Raw genomic sequence first — 23,083 nt, 5'->3', positions numbered from 1 at the left:
TTCTGAGCCGTGTGGCTGACAGGATTTTGTGCTCCAGCTGGATGTCAGGCCTGAGCCTCTGAAGTGAGAGAGCCGAGTTCAGGACATTGGTCCACCAGAGACCTCCCAGCTCCATGTAATATCAAATGGCAAAAGCTCTCCCAGAGATCTCCATCTCAGCACTAAGAGCCAGATCCACTCAACGACCAGCAAGCTACAGTGCTGGACACCCTATGACAAACCACTAGCAAGACAGGAACACAACCACACCCATTAGCAGAGAGGCTGCCTAAAATCATAATAAGTCCAAAGACACCCCAAAACACACCACCAGATGTGGACCTGCCCACCAGAAAGACAAGATCCAGCCTCACCCACAAGAACACAGGCACTAGTCCCCTCCACCAGGAAGCCTACACAACCCACTGAAACAATTTTAGCCACAGGGGACAGACACCAAAAACAACAGGAACTACGAAAATACAGGCTGCAAAAAGGAGACCCCAAACACAGTAACATAAGAAGAATGAGAAGACAGAAAAACACACAGCAGATGAAGGAGCAAGATAAAAACCCACCAGACCTAACAAATGAAGAGGAAATAGGCAGTCTACCTGAAAAAGAATTCAGAATAATGATAGTAAAGATGATCCAAAATCTTGGAAATAGAATGGAGAAAATGCAAGAAACATCTAACAAGGACCTAGAAGAACTAAAGATGAAACAAGCAACAATGAACAACACAACAAATGAAATTAAAAATACTCTAGATGGGATCAATAGCAGAATAACTGAGGCAGAAGAACGGATAAGTGACCTAGAATATAAAATAGTGGAAATAACTACTGCAGAGCAGAATAAAGAAAAAAGAATGAAAAGAACTGAGGACAGTCTCAGAGACCTCTGGGACAACATTAAATGCACCAACATTCGAATTATAGGGGTTCCAGAAGAAAAAGAGAAAAAGAAAGGGACTGAGAAAATATTTGAAGAGATTATACTTGAAAACTTCCCTAATATGGGAAATAGTTAATCAAGCCCAGGAAGCACACAGAGTCCCATACAGGATAAATCCAAGGAAAAATACGCCAAGACACATATTAATCAAACTGTCAACAATTATATACAAAGACAACATATTAAAAGCAGCAAGGTAAAAACAACAAATAACACACAAGGGAAAACCCATAAGGTTAACAGCTGATCTTTCAGCAGAAACTCTGCAAGCCAGAAGGGACTGGCAGGACATATTTAAAGTGATGAAGGAGAAAAACCTACAACCAAGATTACTCTACCCAGCAAGGAACTCATTCAGATTTGATGGAGAAATTAAAACCTTTACAGACAAGCAAAAGCAGAGACAGTTCAGCACCACCAAACCAGCTTTACAACAAATGCTAAAGGATCTTCTCTAGGCAAGAAACACAAGAGAAGGAAAAGACCTACAATAACAAACCCAAAACAATTAAGAAAATGGGAATAGGAACATACATATCGATAATTACCTTAAATGTAAATGGATTAAATGCTCCCACCAAAAGACACAGACTGGCTGAATGGATACAAAAACAAGACCCATATATATGCTATCTACAAGAGTCCCACTTCAGACCTAGAGACACAAAGAGACTGAAAGTAAGGGTATGAAAAAAGATATTCCATGCAAATGGAAACCAAAAGAAAGCTGGAGTAGCAATTCTCATATCAGACATAATAGACTTTAAAATAAAGACTATTAGAAGAGACAAAGAAGGACACTACATAATGATCAAGGGATCGACCCAAGAAAAAGAGATAACAATTGTAAATATTTATGCACCCAACATAGGAGCACCTCAGTACATAAGGCAAATACTAACAGCCATAAAAGGAGAAATCAACAGTAACACATTCATAGTAGGGGACTTTAACACCCCACTTTCACCAATGGACAGATCATCCAAAATGAAAATAAATAAGGAAACACAAGCTTTAAATGATACATTAAACAAGATGGACTTAATTGATATTTATAGGACATTCCATCCAAAAACAACAGAATACACATTTTTCTCAAGTGCTCATGGAACATTCTCCAGGATAGATCATATCTTGGGTCACAAATCAAGCCTTGGTAAATTTAGGAAAATTGAAATTGTATCAAGTATCTTTTCTGACCACAACGCTATGAGACTAGATATCAATTACAGGAAAAGATCTGTTAAAAATACAAACACATGGAGGCTAAACAATACACTACTTAATAACGAAGTGATCACTGAAGGAATCAAAGAGGAAATCAAAAAATACCTAGAAACAAATGACAATGGAGACACGACGACCCAAAACCTATGGGATGCAGCAAAAGAAGTTCTAAGAGGGAAGTTTATAGCAATACAATCCTACCTTAAGAAACAGGAAACATCTCGAATAAACAACCTAACCTTGCACCTAAAGCAATTAGAGAAAGAACAAAAAAACCCCAAAGTTAGCAGAAGGAAAGAAATCATAAAAATCAGATCAGAAATAAATGAAAAAGAAAGGAAGGAAACGATAGCAAAGATCAATAAAACTAAAAGCTGGTTCTTTGAGGAGATAAACAAAATTGATAAACCATTAGCCAGACTCATCAAGAAAAAAAGGGAGAAGACTCAAATCAATAGAATTAGAAATGAAAAAGAAGTAACAACTGACACTGCAGAAATACAAAAGATCATGAGAGATTACTACAAGCAACTCTATGCCAATAAGATGGACAACCTGGAAGAAATGGACAAATTCTTAGAAATGCACAACCTGCCAAGACTGAATCAGGAAGAAATAGAAAATATGAACAGACCAATCACAAGCACTAAAATTGAAACTGTGATTAAAAAATCTTCCAACAAACAAAAGCTTAGAACCAGATGGCTTCACAGGTGAATTCTATCAAACAACGGGAATAGGAACATACATATCGATAATTTCCTTAAATGTAAATGGAGTAAATGCTCCCACCAAGACACAGACTGGCTTAATGGATACAAAAACAAGACCCATATATATGCTGTCTACAAGAGACCCACTTCAGACCTAGAGACACATAGAGACTGAAAGTAAGGGGATGGAAAAAGATATTCCATGCAAATGGAAACCAAAAGAAAGCTGGAGTAGCAATTCTCATATCAGACAAAATAGACTTTAAAATAAAGAGTATTAGAAGAGACAAAGAAGTACACTACATAATGATCAAGGGAATCAATCCAAGAAAAAGAGATCTCAAACTCTTCCAAAATATAGCAGAGGGAGGAACACTCCCAAACTCATTCTACGAGGCCACCATCACCCTGATACCAAAACCAGACAAGGATGTCACAAAGAAAGAAAACTACAGGCCAATATCACTGATGAACATAGATGCAAAAATCCTCAACAAAGTAGTAGCAAACAGAATTCAACAGCACATTAAAAGGATCATACACCATGATCAAGTGGAATGCAAGGATTCTTCAATATACGCAAAACAATCAACATGATACACCATATTAACAAATTGAAGGAGAAAAACCATGATCATCTCAATAGATGCTGAGAAAGCTTTCGACAAAATTCAACACCCATTTATGATAAAAACCCTGCAGAAAGTAGGCACAGAGGGAACTTTCCTTAACATAATAAAGGCCATATATGACAAACCCACAGCCAACATCGTCCTCAATGGTGAAAAACTGAAACCATTTCCACTAAGATCAGGAACAATACAAGGTTGCCCACTCTCACCACTCTTATTCAACATAGTTTTGGAAGTTTTAGCCACAGCAATTAGAGAAGAAAAGGAAATAAAAGGAATCCAAATCAGAAAAGAAGTAAAGTTGTCACTGTTTGCAGATGACATGATACTATACATACAGAATCCTAAAGATGCTACCAGAAAACTACTAGAGCTAATCAATGAATTTGGTAAAGTAGCAGGGTACAAAATTAATGCACAGAAACCTCTTGCATTCCTATACACTAATGATGAAAAATCTGAAAGTGAAATCAAGAAAACACTCCCATTTACCACTGCAACAAAAAGAATAAAATATCCAGGAATAAACCTACCTAAGGAGACAAAATGCCTGTATGCAGAAAATTATAAGACACTGATGAAAGAAATTAAAGATGATACAAATAGATAGAGAGATATACCATGTTCTTGGATTGGAAGAATCAACGTTGTGAAAACGACTCTACTACAGAAAGCAATCTACAAATTCAATGCTATCCCTATCAAACTACCACTGGCGTTTTTCACAGAACTAGAACAAAAAATTTCACAATTTGTATGTAAACACAAAAGACCCCGAATAGGCAAAGCAATTTTGAGAAAGAAAAACGGAGCTGGAGGAATCAGGCTCCCAGACTTCAGACTATACTACAAAGCTACAGTAATCAAGACAGTATGGTACTGGCACAAAAACAGAAATATAGATCAATGGAACAGGATAGAAAGCCCAGAGATAAACCCACACACATATGGTCACCTCATCTTTGATAAAGGAGGCAGGAATGTACAGTGGAGAAAGGACAGCCTCTTCAATAAGTGGTGCTGGGAAAACTGGACAGCTACATGTAAAAGTATGAGATTAGATCACTCCCTAACACCATACACAAAAATAAGCTCTAAGTGGATTAAAGACCTAAATGTAAGGCCAGAAGCTATCAAACTTTTAGAGGAAAACATAGGCAGAACACTCTATGACATAAGTCACAGCAAGATCCTTTTTGACCCACCTCCTAGAGAAATGGAAATAAAAACAAAAATAAACAAATGGGACCTAATGAAACTTCAAAGCTTTTGCACAGCAAAGGAAACCATAAACAAGACCAAAAGACAACCCTCAGAATGGGAGAAAATATTTGCAAATGAAGCAACTGATAAAGGATTAAATCTCCAAAATTTACAAGCAGCTCATGCAGCTCAATAACAAAAAAACAAACAACCCAATCCAGAAATGGGCAGAAGACCTAAATAGACATTTCTCCAAAGAAGATATACAGACTGCCAACAAACACATGAAAGAATGCTCAACATCATTAATCATTAGAGAAATGCAAATCAAAACTACAATGAGATATCATCTCCCACCGGTCAGAATGGCCATCATCAAAAAATCTAGAAACAATAAATGCTGGAGAGGGTGTGGAGAAAAGGGAACACTCTTGCACTGCTGGTGGGAATGTGAATCGGTACAGCCACTATGGAGAACAGTATGGAGGTTCCTTAAAAAACTACAAATAGAACTACCGTATGACCCAGCAATCCCACTACTGGGCATATACCCTGAGAAAACCATAATTCAAAAAGAGTCATGTACCAAAATGTTTACTGCAGCTCTATTTACAATAGCCAGGAGATGGAAACAACCTAAGTGTCCATCATCGGATGAATGGATAGATGATGTGGCACATATATACAATGGAATATTACTCACTCATAAAAAGAAACGAAACTGAGCTATTTGTAATGAGGTGGATGGACCTAGAGTCTGTCATACAGAGTGAAGTAAGTCAGAAAGAGAAAGACAAATACTGTATGCTAACACATATATATGGAATTTAAGGGAAAAAAATGTCATGAAGAACCTAGGGGTAAGACAGGAATAAAGACAGAGACCTACTAGAGAATGGACTTGAGGATATGGGGAGGGGGAAGGCTAAGCTGTGACAAAGCGAGAGAGTGGCATGGACATATATACACTACCAAACGTAAGGTAGATAGCTAGTGGGAAGCAGCCGCATAGCACAGGGAGATCAGCTCGGTGGTTTGTGACCACATAGAGGGGTGGAATAGGGAGGGTGGGAGGGAGGGAGACACAAGAGGGAGGAGATATGGGAACATATGTATAACTGATTCACTTTGTTATAAAGCAGAAACTAACACACCGTTGTAAAGCAATTATACTCCAATAAAGATGTAAAAAGAAAAAAAAAAGTTGGAATGCTCAGAAAATAGTCATGCTGAAACCCTAAACAAAGAATATATTAAATTTTGCCATGCTTTTTTAGAACAGTTTAAAAAAACAACCATAACTGAAAGGGAACAGGAGGGATCCCTCAAAAGTAATATTGTCCAAAGTTTAAAACTCCCAATTTTTAAATAACAGGTACTTTGGGGAATTGCACATTAAATTCCCTAAACTGCCTACTGTTTCCAAATTTAAATATTTATGCATAAACTAGTGAACACTCCAAGCTCTTTTACTTGGTGGGGTTGCTCCCAATCAACATTTTGGTTCTGGTAGTGCTATAGAGCAGTGCTTGCAAGTGCAACTACTTGAAATTTTTATTTCAAAACAGAATGGAAAATTGAAATGTTAAAGTGCTACTAATAATGATATGATGTATGTATCTCTTAAAACTTAAACTACTGAAGCAAACATGAAAATCATTAGATGTCCTGAAAGGGGGGAATCATATGCTCATTTAATTTCAGTGGTAAACTGTTCAAATATGAAAGGTAAAAAATGAAAGAACAAATATACAACTGAGCAAACACATAATTAAAGGGTATACTTAAGGATTTCTGCGATGGGAACTCCACTGTGTGTTTAAATCTATTGTTTGACCTGTACATTATATTTTCATACATTTTCAGGAATTCATTTCCCACTAAAATTGCTGACCACTTTACTGGGAGCAAGAAACCCTAAAAATAATTGATCCAATTAGTTTCACTATTCTGTGATTAACATAGTTTCAAATACTGAAGGAAATGACGCCAGCCAAAACAAACAAACACCCCGCCCCACAAAAAAAATGAACAACAGAAAACCATGGTAATGGAAGAAGAAAAAAATAAAAACAGTAAGCTAGGAGGGCCTAAGCTTGGCTACTGTGTGATTTTGTGTTTCACAGTATATTAAGGAAGTTAAATCAGACATTCCCTCGTATTTATTAGGTTTAAAACTCTAAGCCTTAAATAAATGCATTGTACTGCATTAAAATAACAGAAAAGGAAAAATAATCTCAGCTGAAACATGTGAATGTCCCACTAGCTGCCAAGACTTGAGCTACAAAGATAAATTGGATATGTTCCCCGTTACAGCTGAATATACAAGTTCTGAAATAAAAGCAACATACTACTTTATCAGATAATGCTACCCATGAAATCTTACTGGTTTTAGAAAGGGGATGGAATTTTAATGAATCAGGGCATCTATTTTTGCTTTATTAGGCATATACAATCATAAGTGAAAACAAATGAAACAGACACTTATATAAATGCAATCGTAAAATAGTATTTTATTATTTTTAATATAGTGCTGTAACATTTTATAATATTGCATACTACTCAAATGTTGGTTTATTTAGTTTGGCAAGAATATCTTCCCCTCATCCCACTTCCCAATTAGAATTTAAAGATGCATTATCCTTTTAGAGATCCATCATATTGGCTCCTAATATGTTACATTTCATAAAACAGTAATGCTATGAACTAAAATGAGTAAAGGTTAACAACAATTACTTTGATTTCACAGTTTCACAAAGCAGCCAGTAGATTGCTGAATTTAGAACAGCAACAAAAATCCACGAAGACTTTGTATTATAATTACTTTATCCATAATGCTCCTTCTTGAGAGAAGAAAAAATATGAAGGCAAAGGTAATGCTTTGTCCAACAAAAGTCCTTTATCCAAAAAATCAACCTTTATCTGCAAATACGTTTTACAGTTACCAAATGATATGCTGTTTCTGTGCCAACAGATTTTATCACTTTTTTTTGGTTTTTATTTTTTGCTTGCTTGTTCTAGTGCTACCAGCAAGTGAACAAAATGGCACTAAAAATTAAGTTCTAGGAACAATTTTCAAAATAAAACTTAGAGTAAAAAAAACCCCAGGGCATTGAGTCAAGTACTTACAAATATAAAACAAGTAAGCATAATTGCATAGATTAGCTAGTAAAAATTCAAATTCAGACAAAAATAAAACACCGAATTTAATTCAATAAATGTAAAGGACTCTTTCAAGTATTCTCTTGATTTTTACATTAATGTTGCATGCATTGCCCTTTTACAACATGTTTTCTTTTTTTTTTTTTTGGCACAGTTTCTCTCGGATTAAAATATAATAAATCTTAGGAAAGCAAGTTGAAAAAAGAAAATTTTTCCCACAAGGGTCAGTGAAGATTAATGAAAATACATTTTGGAGCATTTAAAATAGTACATTTGAAAAGAGTAGTCATATTAAAAAAATTTTTAGGAACAAAGTATTTGCTAGTATTGGTTCAATAAAGTCATCACCACACCAACTATTACATATTACCCCTTGCATTCACATCTAATCAAATTAATTACCCAAGTAACAGATCCAATGAATTAAATATAATTTTATATATAAATGCTTAAAATATGGTCAAATTCTATACTTAGAGATATAATGCTTATTTCACTGGCAAAAATTTAAAAATCCTCCCCTCAAAGGTCATTCTATTATTTCTATTATTTTTCCTTCTGTAAGAACTATTTTGTTTGAAAGACTTAGCTTAAAGATTTATTAATGTGACTATAGGGTCCTCAAAAAAAAAGCAGGCACAGCTGGTTAGTTTATGAATTATGCTGCATTAACAAGTTCAGTTGATTAGAAAGAGTGGAACACCCTGTCACCTGATACTTATAGACTATCTGCATCACAAAAAAGTGTTTATCTGATAAATTCACCAACAATTTGGTGATCTTTAATATAACTACCCTGTTCTTTTGAATATACATATACTGAACTGCATAACTTCTACTACAATAAAAAGGGCACAGATACAATCTTATACTTAACAATATAAAAGAGGTTTGGCAGATGCAGTCAGCATTGTGGACACCATTTAAACCTGTATTGTATAGCTTGTAGGTTTTTAAGTGTCTTGCCAAAAGCTTAGTTTCATGATATTTAATTTACAAAGTGTCATACTATTTAAAAGTACTCCTATATACATTTCCTTCTTGTAACATACCTCTGATTTCCAGCAGAAACATTATAAATGCTATCATAAATGAAACCTTTCTTTATAGACTATGAATCATATCAAAAATGCTTTTAGTTCCCATCTTAAAACATCAGTAAACTAATTTTTAAACAAGTATTTTAGGTATACAATTGGAAATGTAAATAGCCTGCACGTAACTATACTAATGAAAAGACTGATTCAACAGTACCATATCTGCTTAGAAAACTACCAAGTATAGTACTGTGAGAAAAACACACACACACATATATATGTATCTGTAAATAAATATATATAATTTTCTATTGAAACTTTTTTTTTAAAGTTTCACAGTATGAAGAGGTTTTTGCTGTTAATACATAAACACACACATTATATTGACGAATCTGATACAAATGTAATCTAATACGATGGTTCATTAACAAGCAGCAGTTTGACCCTTTGAGGATCACCAAAGGGGAAAAAAATCCTAATATAGGGTTCAACCAATTAAAGAATCCTTAGTAATTTTCATGAATAGCATCCTTTTGTGTCCAAACCATTAAGTCCATTTAATCAAATTTAACACATAACAAGGTGATTTCTTCAGGAGAATTTTGCCATTCAAGTACCTAAGTTCATTATTACATAGAAAGTGAAACTTTTCAATTACTGCTCTGAAAAATCAGAGAAAGGAATACAGTATTATTTTTGCTATGCAGCACTACTTTAGATTCATGATGGCATCTCATGATGCTCTTTAAAATGAGCAGTGAAAAAATAATAAAACACTATTTCAAAAATGTTGGCATATTTGGTCAAAATACAAAATATACTAATATAATAGCATTTATATGTTAAAAACACAAACATTTAAATGTTGTGTAATCATTTTAATGTGTCCAACATGAAGAACAGCTTCTCTCTTCACAATTGCCACATTTTAATTGATTATCAGTACAATATTTCTTCTGTATTTTATAAGTAACTTTTACAGGTTTTCTGTAGTAATTTTTTTTTTTGCAAAGTATAACTTATAGCACAGTGATTTATAATTTAAGGTAATAGCTATTTTCACATTCTAATTTAGCTTTTTCTCTGTTTCATGCTTCTGAAGCTCTTTTGTTTTGTTTTTGCTTTGAGAGGTAGATTTAGTAAAGAATGGGCATATCAAACTTACTGCCAAAATGCAATTATCGACAGCTGTACTGCTAATGTGCAGTTTCTAAGAATGCTAGAAAAATTCAGAACCATTATTGTAATACTTTACTAAAGTTTTCCTTTTCAGGCTTAAATTATTAAATAATCTCATAATGTATTTAATTGTTCACAAATAGATACAAAAAGAACGATGAAAGACATATATACAGGCACACCAAAATAACAACAAAACTATAATAAAAGGTTGCATATGGATGGAAACTTGTTTTGTTTTGCTTTTTAAAAGTGCATTAACATCTTTCTTTTTTGTTCTACATAAAAACACATCAAATATTCCTAATGACATTACAAGAAAAGGGAGATATCTGAAGCTACCCTTTTTAGCCATTAATTTTTCCTCCTACCAAGTTAAAGTTGAAACCCTTCCATTGGTGCTTCCTGCTGCTGAAATACAAACTGTTGTTGGTTTTCATCCACGTGAGGTACAATACTGGAGTCGTCATCTTCTACACCAAAGTAATGTTCAATCAGATCAAAAGCCTTTTGGTAAATTTCCTGATTTTCATGACTTTGAAGAAATTCGATTTTATCCAGGCCTATTAACGCAAAGCATATGTACAAAAACAAAGTTGTTACTCGAATTTCAACATATATTTAAGTCAAAATAATGAATCAATAGCATCCATCAGTCCACTGGCAATTGGATTGTTATTTTTATCTAATTAAAAAGATTAAAATATAATTTTTAAAGGTTACTTTCCATTTACAGTTATTACAAAATATTGGCTATATTCCCTGTGCTGTATACTACATCCTTGAGCCTATCTTACACCCAATAGTTTGTACTTCCCACTCCTCCACCCCACAGGTAACCACTAGTTTACTCTATAAGAGTCTGCTTTTTTGTTATATTCACTAGTTTGTAGTATTTTTTAGATTCTACATATAAGTGATATCATAACTTTAATCTAATTTTTGCACATACTGATAGCCAACACTTATGCCTTATACTTCAAGGATGAAAGAATGGGGCGATGTGGTATGAAGAATAAGCACAGGCTGGAGAGTAGGAAGATCATAGACTCCACCCTTCTAGTTGTGTGATTTTTCCCAAATAAGTTTGGTTCCTCTGTACTTTAGTTTCTGAATTTTAAAATGACAGTTTTACATTATGTAACTCCACAAGTTGTTTCCAGAGTAACTGTGCTAAATAAAAAGCACAAAAAGGGAAAGCAATAAAATAAAAATAAAAAACTAAAATACAAGCAAGCTACCACACAAGTTCTCTCACAGAATGAGCCAAAATGTATCAATAAGGATAAATGAATACTATTTGCAAATCCAATACAGCCTATAAGTGAAACTGAAAAAGCTCATTTCGATAGTATAAGGAGAATCTACAGTGCTCTATTTTATTGCTCACAAGAAAATAATCTACATACAAGTCTGGGTGATGTTAAAAATCTTTTTCACTTATTACAGATAAACCTCTTCAATTATATGATTGCAGGATATAAGGAATAAGCAAAGTAGTCATATCTATATACAATCATAGAATAGCCTAAACTCTAGTATAACTTGGGATCAAAATAATGATTGTAGTAAGGAAATATTCTTATATCAGTGATTGATAACTTTTATTTATATGATGTTTTAACCATTGACACTATATAATTTGAAATAAAGGCAAAGTGATCTCCCAGGCTTGGTTCAAGAATTACAAATAAAAGCTTGACTCAACCATATAATATAATAGGACTTAAGACAGAAAGTGAATATTTAATGGAAATATATTGAGAGGAAAAAATACTGACTTAGATTCATGTGTTATCCTAAAATAAATTCCATGTGAGCTAAGTTAAATATTTTAAGACTCCAATCAGAAAAATCTAGCCAATAAATAAAATAATTTTCATCAAATCTCTGTGAGGACAATGACTTTGTAAACTTTGAAGGAATAGAATATTAGGCTGAACCATTTATTAATTATAAAAGAACATAGTTTATCTCATTAAATTAAAAAGGTAAAAAGGATGGGAGAAAAGCTGTATTAAAATAAACTATAAAATAAAATTAATTCAAAATTTTACAAAAAACGACAAGTTGGTAACTGGACAAAGTATAATAAAGATGTAATTGAGATAAGAAAATATACTAACACATGGAAAATACACACCACTTTCTACATGAAATAAAACAAGAAACACAGAAAAACAACTTGGTGGTACCATTTTACATTAGCTAAATCAGCAAAATCAACAAAACAAGTAAGAGGCAGTGACACTGCCGAGTAACATGCCTTCAGAAAGCAAAATGAGAAAACGTATCAAAAACTTAAAAAGAAGTTTGTGCCCAAGCTCAGCAATAATATTCTTGAAATTTTATCCCCAAGTATTAACTCAACAGAAGAAAAATATTAATAAATATTATATTTTTGTATATTTTGTATTATTTGTATATTATTATTTTGTATATTATAAATATTAAAATATATTAATGATATAATATTTTTAATAAAAATATTAAAAAATAAGCATCAGAAAGATGTTTATTTTGGCATATGTAAAATGCAAAACGAATTGGAAACAAACTAATGGTCAACTACAAGAGTGTGGCTAAAACCCCACTTAATATGGCTAAAACAGCATGCAACATTCTCTTTTTATAACATTATGTGGCTATTGCAAATCACAGAAAATTATGCAAATCACAGAAATTATGTATTGTTTGGAGAAAATGTAAAATTTCTCCAAAATGTTAAAAGTAGAACACCAAACTATACACGGACTGCAATTATATCAATGTAAACTAATTCTGCATAAGGGCAATGTAAAAAGGATGGTAAATAATAAAAAGAAATTGTTAAGATAATAGAATTAAGGGTAACTGTAAAAAAAAGATATCAAAAATATTATACTGCTTTTACACAAAATATTTTTATAGAATTAGAGGGGGAAAATGCCTATGGTAGATAATTAAGAATTGACTAACTCTCAACAAAGTGGGTATATAGTGAATGTACCTTAACATAATAAAGGCCATATATGACAAGCCCACAGGTAACATCATACTCAACAGTGGAAAGCTGAAAGCTTTTCCTCGAAGATCAGGAACAAGACAAGATTGTCCATTCTCATCACTTTTATTCAACATAGTAATGGAAGTCCTAGCCAGAGCAATTAGGCAATAAAAAGAAATAAAAGTCATTCAATTCAGAAATGAAGAAGTAAAACTGTCACCATTTGCAGATGACATATTATATACAGAAAATTGTAGACCCCACCAAAAAACTGTTACAACTAATCAATGAATTCAGTAAAGCCACAGGATATAAAATCAATATACAAAAATCTGTTGCATTTCTATACCCTAATAACAAACTATCAGAAAGAGAAATAAGGAAAACAATCCCATTTACAATTCCATCAAAAAGAATAAAATGCCTTGGAATAAACTTAACCAAGGAGGTTCATGAAAGACCTGTACAATGAAAACTATGATGACAGAAACTAAAGAAGACACACATAAACAGAAAGACATTCTATGCTCATGGATTAGAAGAATTAATACTGTTAAAATGCTCATACTATCCAAAGCAATCTACAGATCCAATACAATCTCCATCAAAATTCCAATGGCATTTTTCACAGAAATATAACAATTAATCTGAAATTTGTATAGAACCACAAAAGAACCCAAATAGCCAAAGAAATCTTGAGAAAGAAGAACACAGCTGGAGGCATCATGCTCCCTGATTTACACACTATATTATAAAGCTATAATAACCAAAACAGTATAGTATTGGCATATAAGCAGATCAGTGGAACAGAGTAGAGAGCCCAGAAATAAACCCACATATATAGTCAATTAATTTATGACAAAGGAGCCAAGAATATGCAATGGGGGAAAAGGACAGTCTTTTCAATAGGTGATGCTGTGAAAATGATAGCTACATGCAAAAGAATGAAACTGGACCACCATCTTACACCATACTCAAAAGCTAGCTCCAAATGGATTAAAGACTCAAATGTAACACATGAAACCATAAAACTCCTAGAAGAAAATATAGGTGGTAAGCTCCTCGACATTCGTCTTGGCGATGGTTTTTTGAATTTTGAAGTTGATGCCAAAAGAAAAGACCACAAAAGTAAAGATAAACAAGTGGGACCACATCACACTAAAAAACTTCTGCACAGCAAAGGAAAACATCAATAATATGAAAAGATAACCTATGAAATGAGAGAAAGTACTTGCAAATCATATACCTGGTAGGGGTTTAATATCCAAAATATATAAAGAATTCATACAACTCAATAGCATAAAACCAAACTATCCAATTAAAAAATGGGCAGAAGATCTGAATGGACATTTTTCCAAAGGAGATACACAGATGGCCAGCAGGTACATGAAAAGATGCTCAACATCATTAATCATCAGGGAAATGCAAATCAAAACCACAACAAGGTACCACTTTATACCTGTTAGAATAACTATTATGAAAAAGACAAGATAACAAGCGTTGGCAAGGATGTGGAGAAAGGGAACCCTTGTGCAGTGTTGGTGGGAATGTAAACTGATGCAACCACTATGGAAGACAGTACAGAGGCTCCTCAAAAAATTAAAAATATAAGTGTTGTATAATCCAGCAATTCTACTTCTGGTCATTTATCTGAAGAAAATGAAAACACTAACTCAAAAACCTTATGAACCCTCATGTTCACTTCAGCATTATTTGCAATAGCCCAGACATGGAAGCAATCTAAGTATCCATCAAAGAATGAGTGGATAAGAAAATGTATATGTATATGTGTGTGTGTGTGTGTGTGTATATATATATATATATATATATATATATATTCATTCCATACACAGTGGAATATTATTCAGCCATAAAAAAGAAGGAAATCTTGCCATTTGCAACAACCTGGATGGACCCTAAGGGCATTACAGTCAGTGAAACAAGTCATAGATAAAGACAAATACTGTATAATATCACTTATATGTAGAATCTAAAAAAACAAACAAATAAACAAACAAACAAAAAACGAGCTCATAGATACAGAGTACAGACAGATTGGCGGTTGCCAGAGGCAGCAGGTGGGGGGTGAATTATATGGGTGAAAGGGGCTGCCAAAAGGCACAAACTTCTAGTTTGTACAAGCTTTGGGGAAGTAATGTACAGCAATGGGGACTATAGTTAATAATACTGTATTGTATGTTTGAAAGCTTCTAAGAGAGTAAATCTGAAGAGTGCTCATTACAAGAAAAAAATTTTTAACTATGTTTCATGACATGAACTAAAATTATTATGCTCATTTTGCAGTATATACAAATATTGAATCACTATGTTATATACATGAAACCAATATATCACTTGTATCTCAATTTAAAAAATTGAGAGTAATTATAAATTTTTGACTGCTTACCATATGCTTCTTCAATGAGGGCACAGTATGGATTAATGCCTATTCCATTCTGCTTACATTCTTGTTCTCCAAGACGTAAAATATTTTCAAGTCCATTTAAAGCCACTTGGACTATTTTAGAGTCCATAACAGTCAATAGGTCACAAAGTGGTTTAATGCAGCCTAAGGCTACCAAATACCTTCAGAGTAATTAAAAAAAGAAAAGTGGGGAAAAAACATTTAAAAAGATTTAAATAAATATTATTTATAGCAATGACATGAAAATATTCTTCAGCGAAATGCTACATAAACAATTAAGTATTCCTATACAATTTCAAACATCAAAAAATTTAAATTTTCACTTACATAGGAACCTGAAAATTCTTACTCTCCTAGTTTCGTAAGTTAACATAATTAGCAATAAATGGTATTACAAATATTAGAAAAAAATACATGCAAGCAAATTGGTACTTACACCTGTTTTTGCATAGCGTATGAGCACTAAGAATAATGGGCTCAAGGTTTATTTTTGGTTTTGATTTTTATGGTTAGTTAGCCCATGAAACACATGGAGTCATATGGGGATAGGTAGAAATGAAGATGGAGAAGACATCTAAATCAAACTTCAGGAAATTTCCCACAAAAACAATTGTAGTTAATGTTCTAAAACATCTGCTATGTTTCAGAAGCATAGACGGCTTCTAGGAGCAAAACAGGCCATGTTGTGAATAATTTTAATAAATAATGATCACAAAAACTATTCTACTCATTTCCTAATGCTTTTTTCCTTTTCTAGTTGTTATTAGCTCCTTAAAGTAACTGATTTGTTCACTTGGCAAAAAGTCCACATTAAGCATGTCCTGAGGTCCATATTAAATATGCTCTAAAGCCAGGCTGCATGGCTTCAAGTCCTAATTCCACTCCTTATTAGTTGTGTGATTTTTGAGTAAGTTCTCTGTGCCTCAGTTTCCACATCTTAAGTGGGAATAATAATAGTACCAAACTCAGAAGGTTGCTGTAAGAATACTGCAGGTATTCAGTAACAGTTTCCATCCCCCCACCCCCTGGCTTTTTTAAATGTGCATACCTTCACTGGAGCACTCACTTGCCATATACTATTATTACTGTGACTGATCAAATATAATTGCTGAATGAATAGCTATCTCACAGAGTTATAAAGTTAAAGAAAAGAAAATACTTGAAAGTATCTGATGCACTGCTGATGCTGAATAATTGAAACGACTTAGCACAACAACTGGCACTCAGTAAATATTAGTGATATGCATGCTGAACCTTATCTGAGATCAAGACTTCTTCCCATATATGTAGAGTTAATGAAATAGTGAAAACTGGCTAGAAAAATAATGATCGCAGTTTGGACACCTGATTCATACTAATACTTTTTTTTTTTTTTTTTGCGGCACGCGGGCCTCTCACTGTTGTGGCCTCTCCCGTTGCAGAGCACAGGCTCCGGACGCACAGGCTCAGCAGCCGTGGCTCACAGGCCCAGCCGCTCCGCAGCATGTGGGATCTTCCCTGACCGGGGCACGAACCCGTGTCCCCTGCATCGGCAGGCGGACTCTCAACCACTGCGCCACCAGGGAAGCCCCATACTAATACATTTTAAGGAATAATATACGGAACAGACACAAAGATGAAAATAAATTGAAAAAAATACAACTGTTTATAGGTGGACAAACTTTGGGCCCCTAAGCAGATAAAAATAACACCAGCATTAAAAAAAATACAAGTTAGAACAAATGAAAGACCTTGTTTTATTACTCTTGTATTCATGACACAAATGAAATGGAAATAATACTAATTAAATCAAAGAAGAGGAATGGAAAATAAAAAGCAGAGACAGATGTTATCAACATGTAGAGATATGAATCTGAGAAAAGAAGATAACAGTAGAAATGAAGGCAATAACAGACAATGATCTCCCAATAAGCAGATTTCAAAATCCTCTACGTGATTTGTAAAATGGCATAGCAGACTGACTTCTCGTTTTATAAATTAAGAAATAAATCAAATATGCATTAGAAAATATTTCCTAAATAGTCACTTCAAGAAACCTAAAAAGTCCTGAGTTTCATGAAGGGATCCTCAAAACAAGAAGATTCTGTAGGAAGTCAGGCTTTTATAGAATTGCAAAGTAGAATTTTGCTATCAAGGAAAAAAGAGTAAAAGCAGGGAATTCCCTGGCGATCCAATGATTAGGATTCTGTGCTTCCAATGCAGAGGGCATGGGTTCTATCCCTGGTTAGGGAACTAAGATCCCGAAAGCTACAAGATGCAGCCAAAAAAAAAAAAAGAATGAAAGCAGAAGATGAAAAGAGATTTAGGAATTGCTAATAAAAATTATAATAAATTATAATAATGATAATAGCTAATCTTAGTACAGACCTTAACGTTTAGGCACCATGATAAAGCACTTTAAATGTACAAATTACATTTAGTTGTCAACATACTACCACAAGGTACTATCCATTATTGAATCCATTTAAAAAATGAAGAAAACTGTGGATTAGAGAGACTAAATGACTTTGTAAAGGTCACACATCTTTTATTAAAGGAACAGGATTTGAAAGCAGGCTGACTTCAAAGCCCATATACCTATTATTTATATTGTTAGTAAAAGAAACAAATAAATAAACAATAAAAGGCTAGAATCAAAAAGCTATCCTAAGAAAAAAAAAGAATAATTTATGGAAAAATAAAAGTGAGATACTATCCATAGGTAAAGCTAACAACCAATTAGGAATGTCTGTTTCAATTTTATTTTAAATAAGTGGATATTTAAATTTATTAGCCATTTTATAAAGTTACATGCATGTGATTTTAATGACCTAAAAAATACTTAATGCCCATGATAGTATATTTTTCAAATTAACACAGGCTTCTTCCTCAGATTTTTTAAACCTCTGATTTTTCATAAGTAGTCTGCCAAGGAGAATGATGTTAATTATACTTTAAATGAAAAAAATAACCACTGTGAATGAATAACTGATATAACAAATGCTGTCATTTCATATTAGAAATGCTTAAGAAACTTAGAAATAATGTTTTAGTTTCATCAACAAATAAAAAATATGTATTATTTGAAATTTTGTCCTATTTACATTTATAAAACAGTTTTAAAAATCTGTTTCACACCTTATCTGTTCTGGAGTGCCTCCTGATGTCGCATTAGTTATCGCCCAAGCTGCTTCTTTCCTGGTGCGAAACTCTGCTTTCTGAAGAATCTCAATTAATACAGGAAAAATATTTGCATCTATAACACCCTGAGGAGAAAAAAATAATCATAATCAATGCAAATACTATTTAAAAAATATTAGGAAGTAGATGAATTTTGAAACTTGTTGGCTTTAAAATGTCAGACTTTTTGGAAACACCTTTGGAAATATTTTATTTCCAATCTTCCAACAAAATTTCACATACTTTCTTTTTAAGACTGGAGAATATATTAGCAGAATATAAATTTTAAAGATGATAAAGCACCAACATATGATTGATCAAAATGCATTAGTAATCACTGACTCAAGGAGCTTGATGGGACACTAATAAATCATTATTTAAAAGCTTTGAGAGGAAGATCATTGCCTAACTTATATTTAAGCCTAATGAAATTCAATCCCTTTTTAAAGACTAAATGCTATGTGTCAGGCACTGTACTAGAATGCCTACTACAAGTAAATGTTATTTTAAAGGAGGAAAGTCCAGTTCTTTAAAACACTTTTCAAGAATGTTTTAAGAATCTTGTTTTAGTAACTCACTAAAAACAAATCACTGATAAAATGCTGACTTTTGCCCAAAATGACTCCTGAGATCTTCTTGTTTTTTCAGATCTGAAAGGTATTTACCTGAATCTGAGCTCTATTTCCAGCAGTGATATTTGAAACAGTCCAGCAGGCTTCTTTTCTGATTGACTCCTTTGAGCTACTCAATAAGTGTAAGAGACAGGGTAATGCAGAGCAATTCAAAATTACCTAAAACAAACAACAACAACAAAAAAAATGGAAATAGAAAGTTTTATTGGAGAAAAACTACACAAAAATATACTAATTATTTGGTACAGATGAACCGGTTTGCAGGGCAGAAATAGAGACACAGATGTAGAGAACAAACGTATGGACACGAAGGGGGGAAAGTAGGGGGTAGTAGTGGTTGGGAGATTGGGACTGACACAGATACACTAATATTTATAAAATAGATAACTAATAAGAAACTGCTGTATAAAAAATAAATAAAATTCAAAACTTCAAAGAAAAATACTATTTAGAAACAAAAATCATTCTGCATTAAAAATCATTAATTGCATTGAGAAAAAAGAAAAAAGCAATTCCTCTCAAAGTAAAACTTAAGCACTTGCTGTCTTCTACCCTCCCAATTTGCCAAAAGTTGTTCAATGTTGGTGTAGTGAAGTGCCCTGTTCTCAATTCACTCATCTGCAAATAAAAGCAGCATATTCAGAGGTGTGTCCTTCAAGTTTACAAATACATTCAGAGTTCGACTGATACAATTATTTGAAGAGAGATTTAGTGATTGGTCAGCAACCATCCTCTAAGTTTTGCCAAATGAAAAAAATATACAGGGAAAAATATATCTATCTATCAACATATCTCAAGCAGTCTGAAAGTATCTAATTCCATAACTGTTATGAAACCTTAATGTGTATAAGTCTGTTTGTTTCATTAAAATTTTTACTGTTCCATTTTCCATTTTCCTTTTCTAAGTAAGTATAGTCTGCTTTGTCTCTTTACATTCTTTATTCCATGGCAAGATTAATTATGTTCCATTTTCACAGTACCCACAATGATTTACATTAAGTTTACTTGGTTAAAAACATATGAAGCAGTGCACTGAAATTCTGCTCAAAACAGTGTATGTTTAGAAGTGCATTTTATTTTAAAGAGCTATTTTAAATTAATAACTATCAATTTCTAAAGATCTGTTTGATAACTAAGGTAAGTATCTAAATATGACCTTAAAATATTAAAACTGAAAGAACGTAGATTAGAATAAAAAGTTTACTTTATGATGGCAAACAAAGGAGGATTTAATGTTTCAGAGTTTAAGCTTCAAGAAAGACCACCCCACATCTGAAGTCAATCTGACAACACACCTTTTTTTCTTGACACCTCACCATCCTCCAAGATAGGCAGACAAAGACACACACACACACACACACACACACACACACACACACAGAGTTAGTTACCAATCTGGAAATGTTTCCTTGCTATCGTTCCTTCCATTCTCATAATCAGTCTTCAATTTACTATAAAAGGCCCTTCCATTTCCAACCCCACTTTTAACCTATTTATAACCAATCACCATCTCACTAGCAGTTTCTTTACCAGTCAAGTTTAATGCTTCTTAAACATAACTCACACGTCTGTCTCTGTACCTACGGTCACATGAATTTCTTCTAGTCTGCTGAAATTCTTCTCCACTTTTAAGATTTAGCTTTAGTTCCAACTACTTTATGGAATCTACAAAGAGTTCTCAGCACACTGATCTCTTTTTTAAATTTTTATACTATTTACTGACAAATCAGTTCTCAGCAAACATACTACCTCAGGTAATTTGCTTTGTTTCAATATATATTTTCTCCTCAATTGAACTGTAAACCCCTCAAGAGCTGAACTCCTATCTTGTACTTCTTTATATCAATATAGGTCTAGGATAGTGCTTTCAGATAGAGGTATCTGAGATGGATTGCTTACTATCAAAAATATGCTTACTGTCACATTGTAGATGCCTGCATAATTATGGTAATGCTAACACCTTGATTAATATGTAATCAAGTGGTATGAAACATGATAAACTTCTTAAAGTTCATTATGTCACCAGTTCATCACATTAAAGTCTGAACTCACCTGTGTTTGTATATCATCACCAGTCACAATATTACCAACTGCTCTTAATGCAGGTGATACAACTTTATAATCATTGTGCCTAAAAGTAATAAAAATATGAACTTACACACTATACTAAAATTTACAGAAAATTTGCAAAAATTGTACAGAAAATTCTTGCATACTCTCTACCCAGAGATCCCATTCAAGTTTCACTAATTATCTCAGTAATATTCCTATAACAAAGAATCTAACCCAGAATCATGTGTTGCACCCATGTCTCTCTAGTCTCTTTCAACTCAAAACAGTTCCTTAGTTTTCCCTTTGACAATCACAAGCTAGTTATTTGGGGGTTTTTTTGTTCAGTGATTAAGACCAAGTTATATGCTTTTGGCTGAGATGTCACAAATGCTATACAGTCTTTTCATTACATAGTATTGGATGGCATATGGTATCTATTTTGTCCATTATAGTGGTACTGGCCTCTGGTCACTTAAGATGGTGTCTCCCAGATTTCTTCACTTTAACATTACTGTTTTTCCCTTTATAATTGTTTTGTGAAGAAATACTACTTTTGGACTATGTAAAATCCCATTCCTTAACCTACTTTCACCATAAGTTTTAGCATATCTTGATATTTATTGTCTGAATTATTAATAATTATTAGTATTGTTGCCCATGACGATTTTCTAATGCTATCACTTCAACTATGTGTCTTTTCTATCTATTGATCTATCTACTTATTTTAGTGTGGACTCATGGATTCCTATTTTATTCAATAAGTTATGTTACTACAATTTATTTCAATGCTCAAATCATCCCAGGTTTAAGCAGTAGGAGTCCCTTCAAGTGGACTTCTGTGGGCTTTTGACATTTCTCTATTCTTTGAGTACTCATTACTTTCTGGGTTCATCTTATTTTTTTCTCAGTTCCAGCCCTGGAGTTAGTCATTTCTTCAAGAACCTGTTAACTCTATGTGGTGGAGAATAGTGTTTAAAAACCAAGATTTATGCATTCGGTGTGCTCATCTTGTTAGTACAGATGTGTCACTGCTCTCAGGCCCCTAAGAGGACACATAACATATATACACATATATTTACATATACATTTTTTTCTATATCTATCTTTTTATGATGAAAGCCATGAGTTCACACTGATACCTCTACTTCAGATCTAATAACACAAGATTATTTTGGCTTTTCTCCTTTTCATATGTATATCTCCATTTTCTAAGAATAAGAAGCTGGCTTCTATGATCATAATCTCTCTATATATGACCAGTCTTCTGATCCAGCTAAGCTGCTATCCTATCCTGTAGTGTGTTGGCTCCAACCCCTGTTCCAGCCTGCTTATCTGCTCTGCTCTAGTGGGTGCCATCCTTAACCTGGGTCCTGATCTGATCCCCCTGTTGGATCTGCCTTCCCATCCTTCTCAGATGCTGTCCTCAAGCTAAGGGCTATAACCCCTTATCGAACCTCTCTTTTTCTACCATCTACCTTGTTTAGGCCTACCTAATGGTTTTCTGACAAAAGAAGAAAGGATGAAAGATTATACACTTTTTTAAAAGAAGACGATGAGGAAACTACAATATCTTTCTAAAACAAGTTTTCTTACAACTTTTTAACTTCTTTGTAAAGCAAATCTGTTCTTTTTAAAGAAGGTAGCAATAACAGCCCAGCAAAGAGAAACATGATCTTTAATACAAGTGAAATACTAAATGTTTTTCACTGCACGGACTTATACACAAATTAATTACTGTAA

At 33.4% G+C, this 23,083-nt stretch overlaps 1 protein-coding gene across 4 annotated transcripts in view; it reads right to left on the bottom strand.

Moving 5' to 3' along the window:
- Window positions 1–9,256: 9,256 nt before the first annotated feature.
- The window catches only part of KPNA5 (karyopherin subunit alpha 5), a 47,060-nt gene continuing 33,233 nt past the window's right edge, over window positions 9,257–23,083 (bottom strand). The window contains exons 9-13 of one of the 4 annotated variants that reach the window (XM_029224335.1): window positions 21,344–21,422; window positions 19,325–19,450; window positions 18,618–18,745; window positions 15,483–15,661; window positions 9,257–10,652 (exon numbers count right to left, since the gene is read on the bottom strand). In XM_029224335.1, coding sequence (XP_029080168.1) covers window positions 10,465–10,652; window positions 15,483–15,661; window positions 18,618–18,745; window positions 19,325–19,450; window positions 21,344–21,422 — 700 coding nt within the window. In that variant the 3' untranslated portion in view covers window positions 9,257–10,464. Of the gene's footprint in view, window positions 10,653–13,184; window positions 13,223–15,482; window positions 15,662–18,617; window positions 18,746–19,324; window positions 19,451–21,343; window positions 21,423–23,083 lie in introns of those variants that run through there. The other 3 variants (XM_029224334.1, XM_029224336.1, XM_029224337.1) reach the window with 3 other exon arrangements.

The sequence above is a fragment of the Monodon monoceros genome, unplaced genomic scaffold (assembly GCF_005190385.1).
Source record: "Monodon monoceros isolate NGI ecotype Baffin Bay Population unplaced genomic scaffold, NGI_Narwhal_1 Super_Scaffold_15, whole genome shotgun sequence".
NCBI classification, from domain to species: Eukaryota; Metazoa; Chordata; class Mammalia; order Artiodactyla; family Monodontidae; genus Monodon; species Monodon monoceros.
The sequence above is the reverse complement of the archived record's forward strand: the minus strand, read 5'-3'. Positions and strand labels throughout refer to the sequence as shown.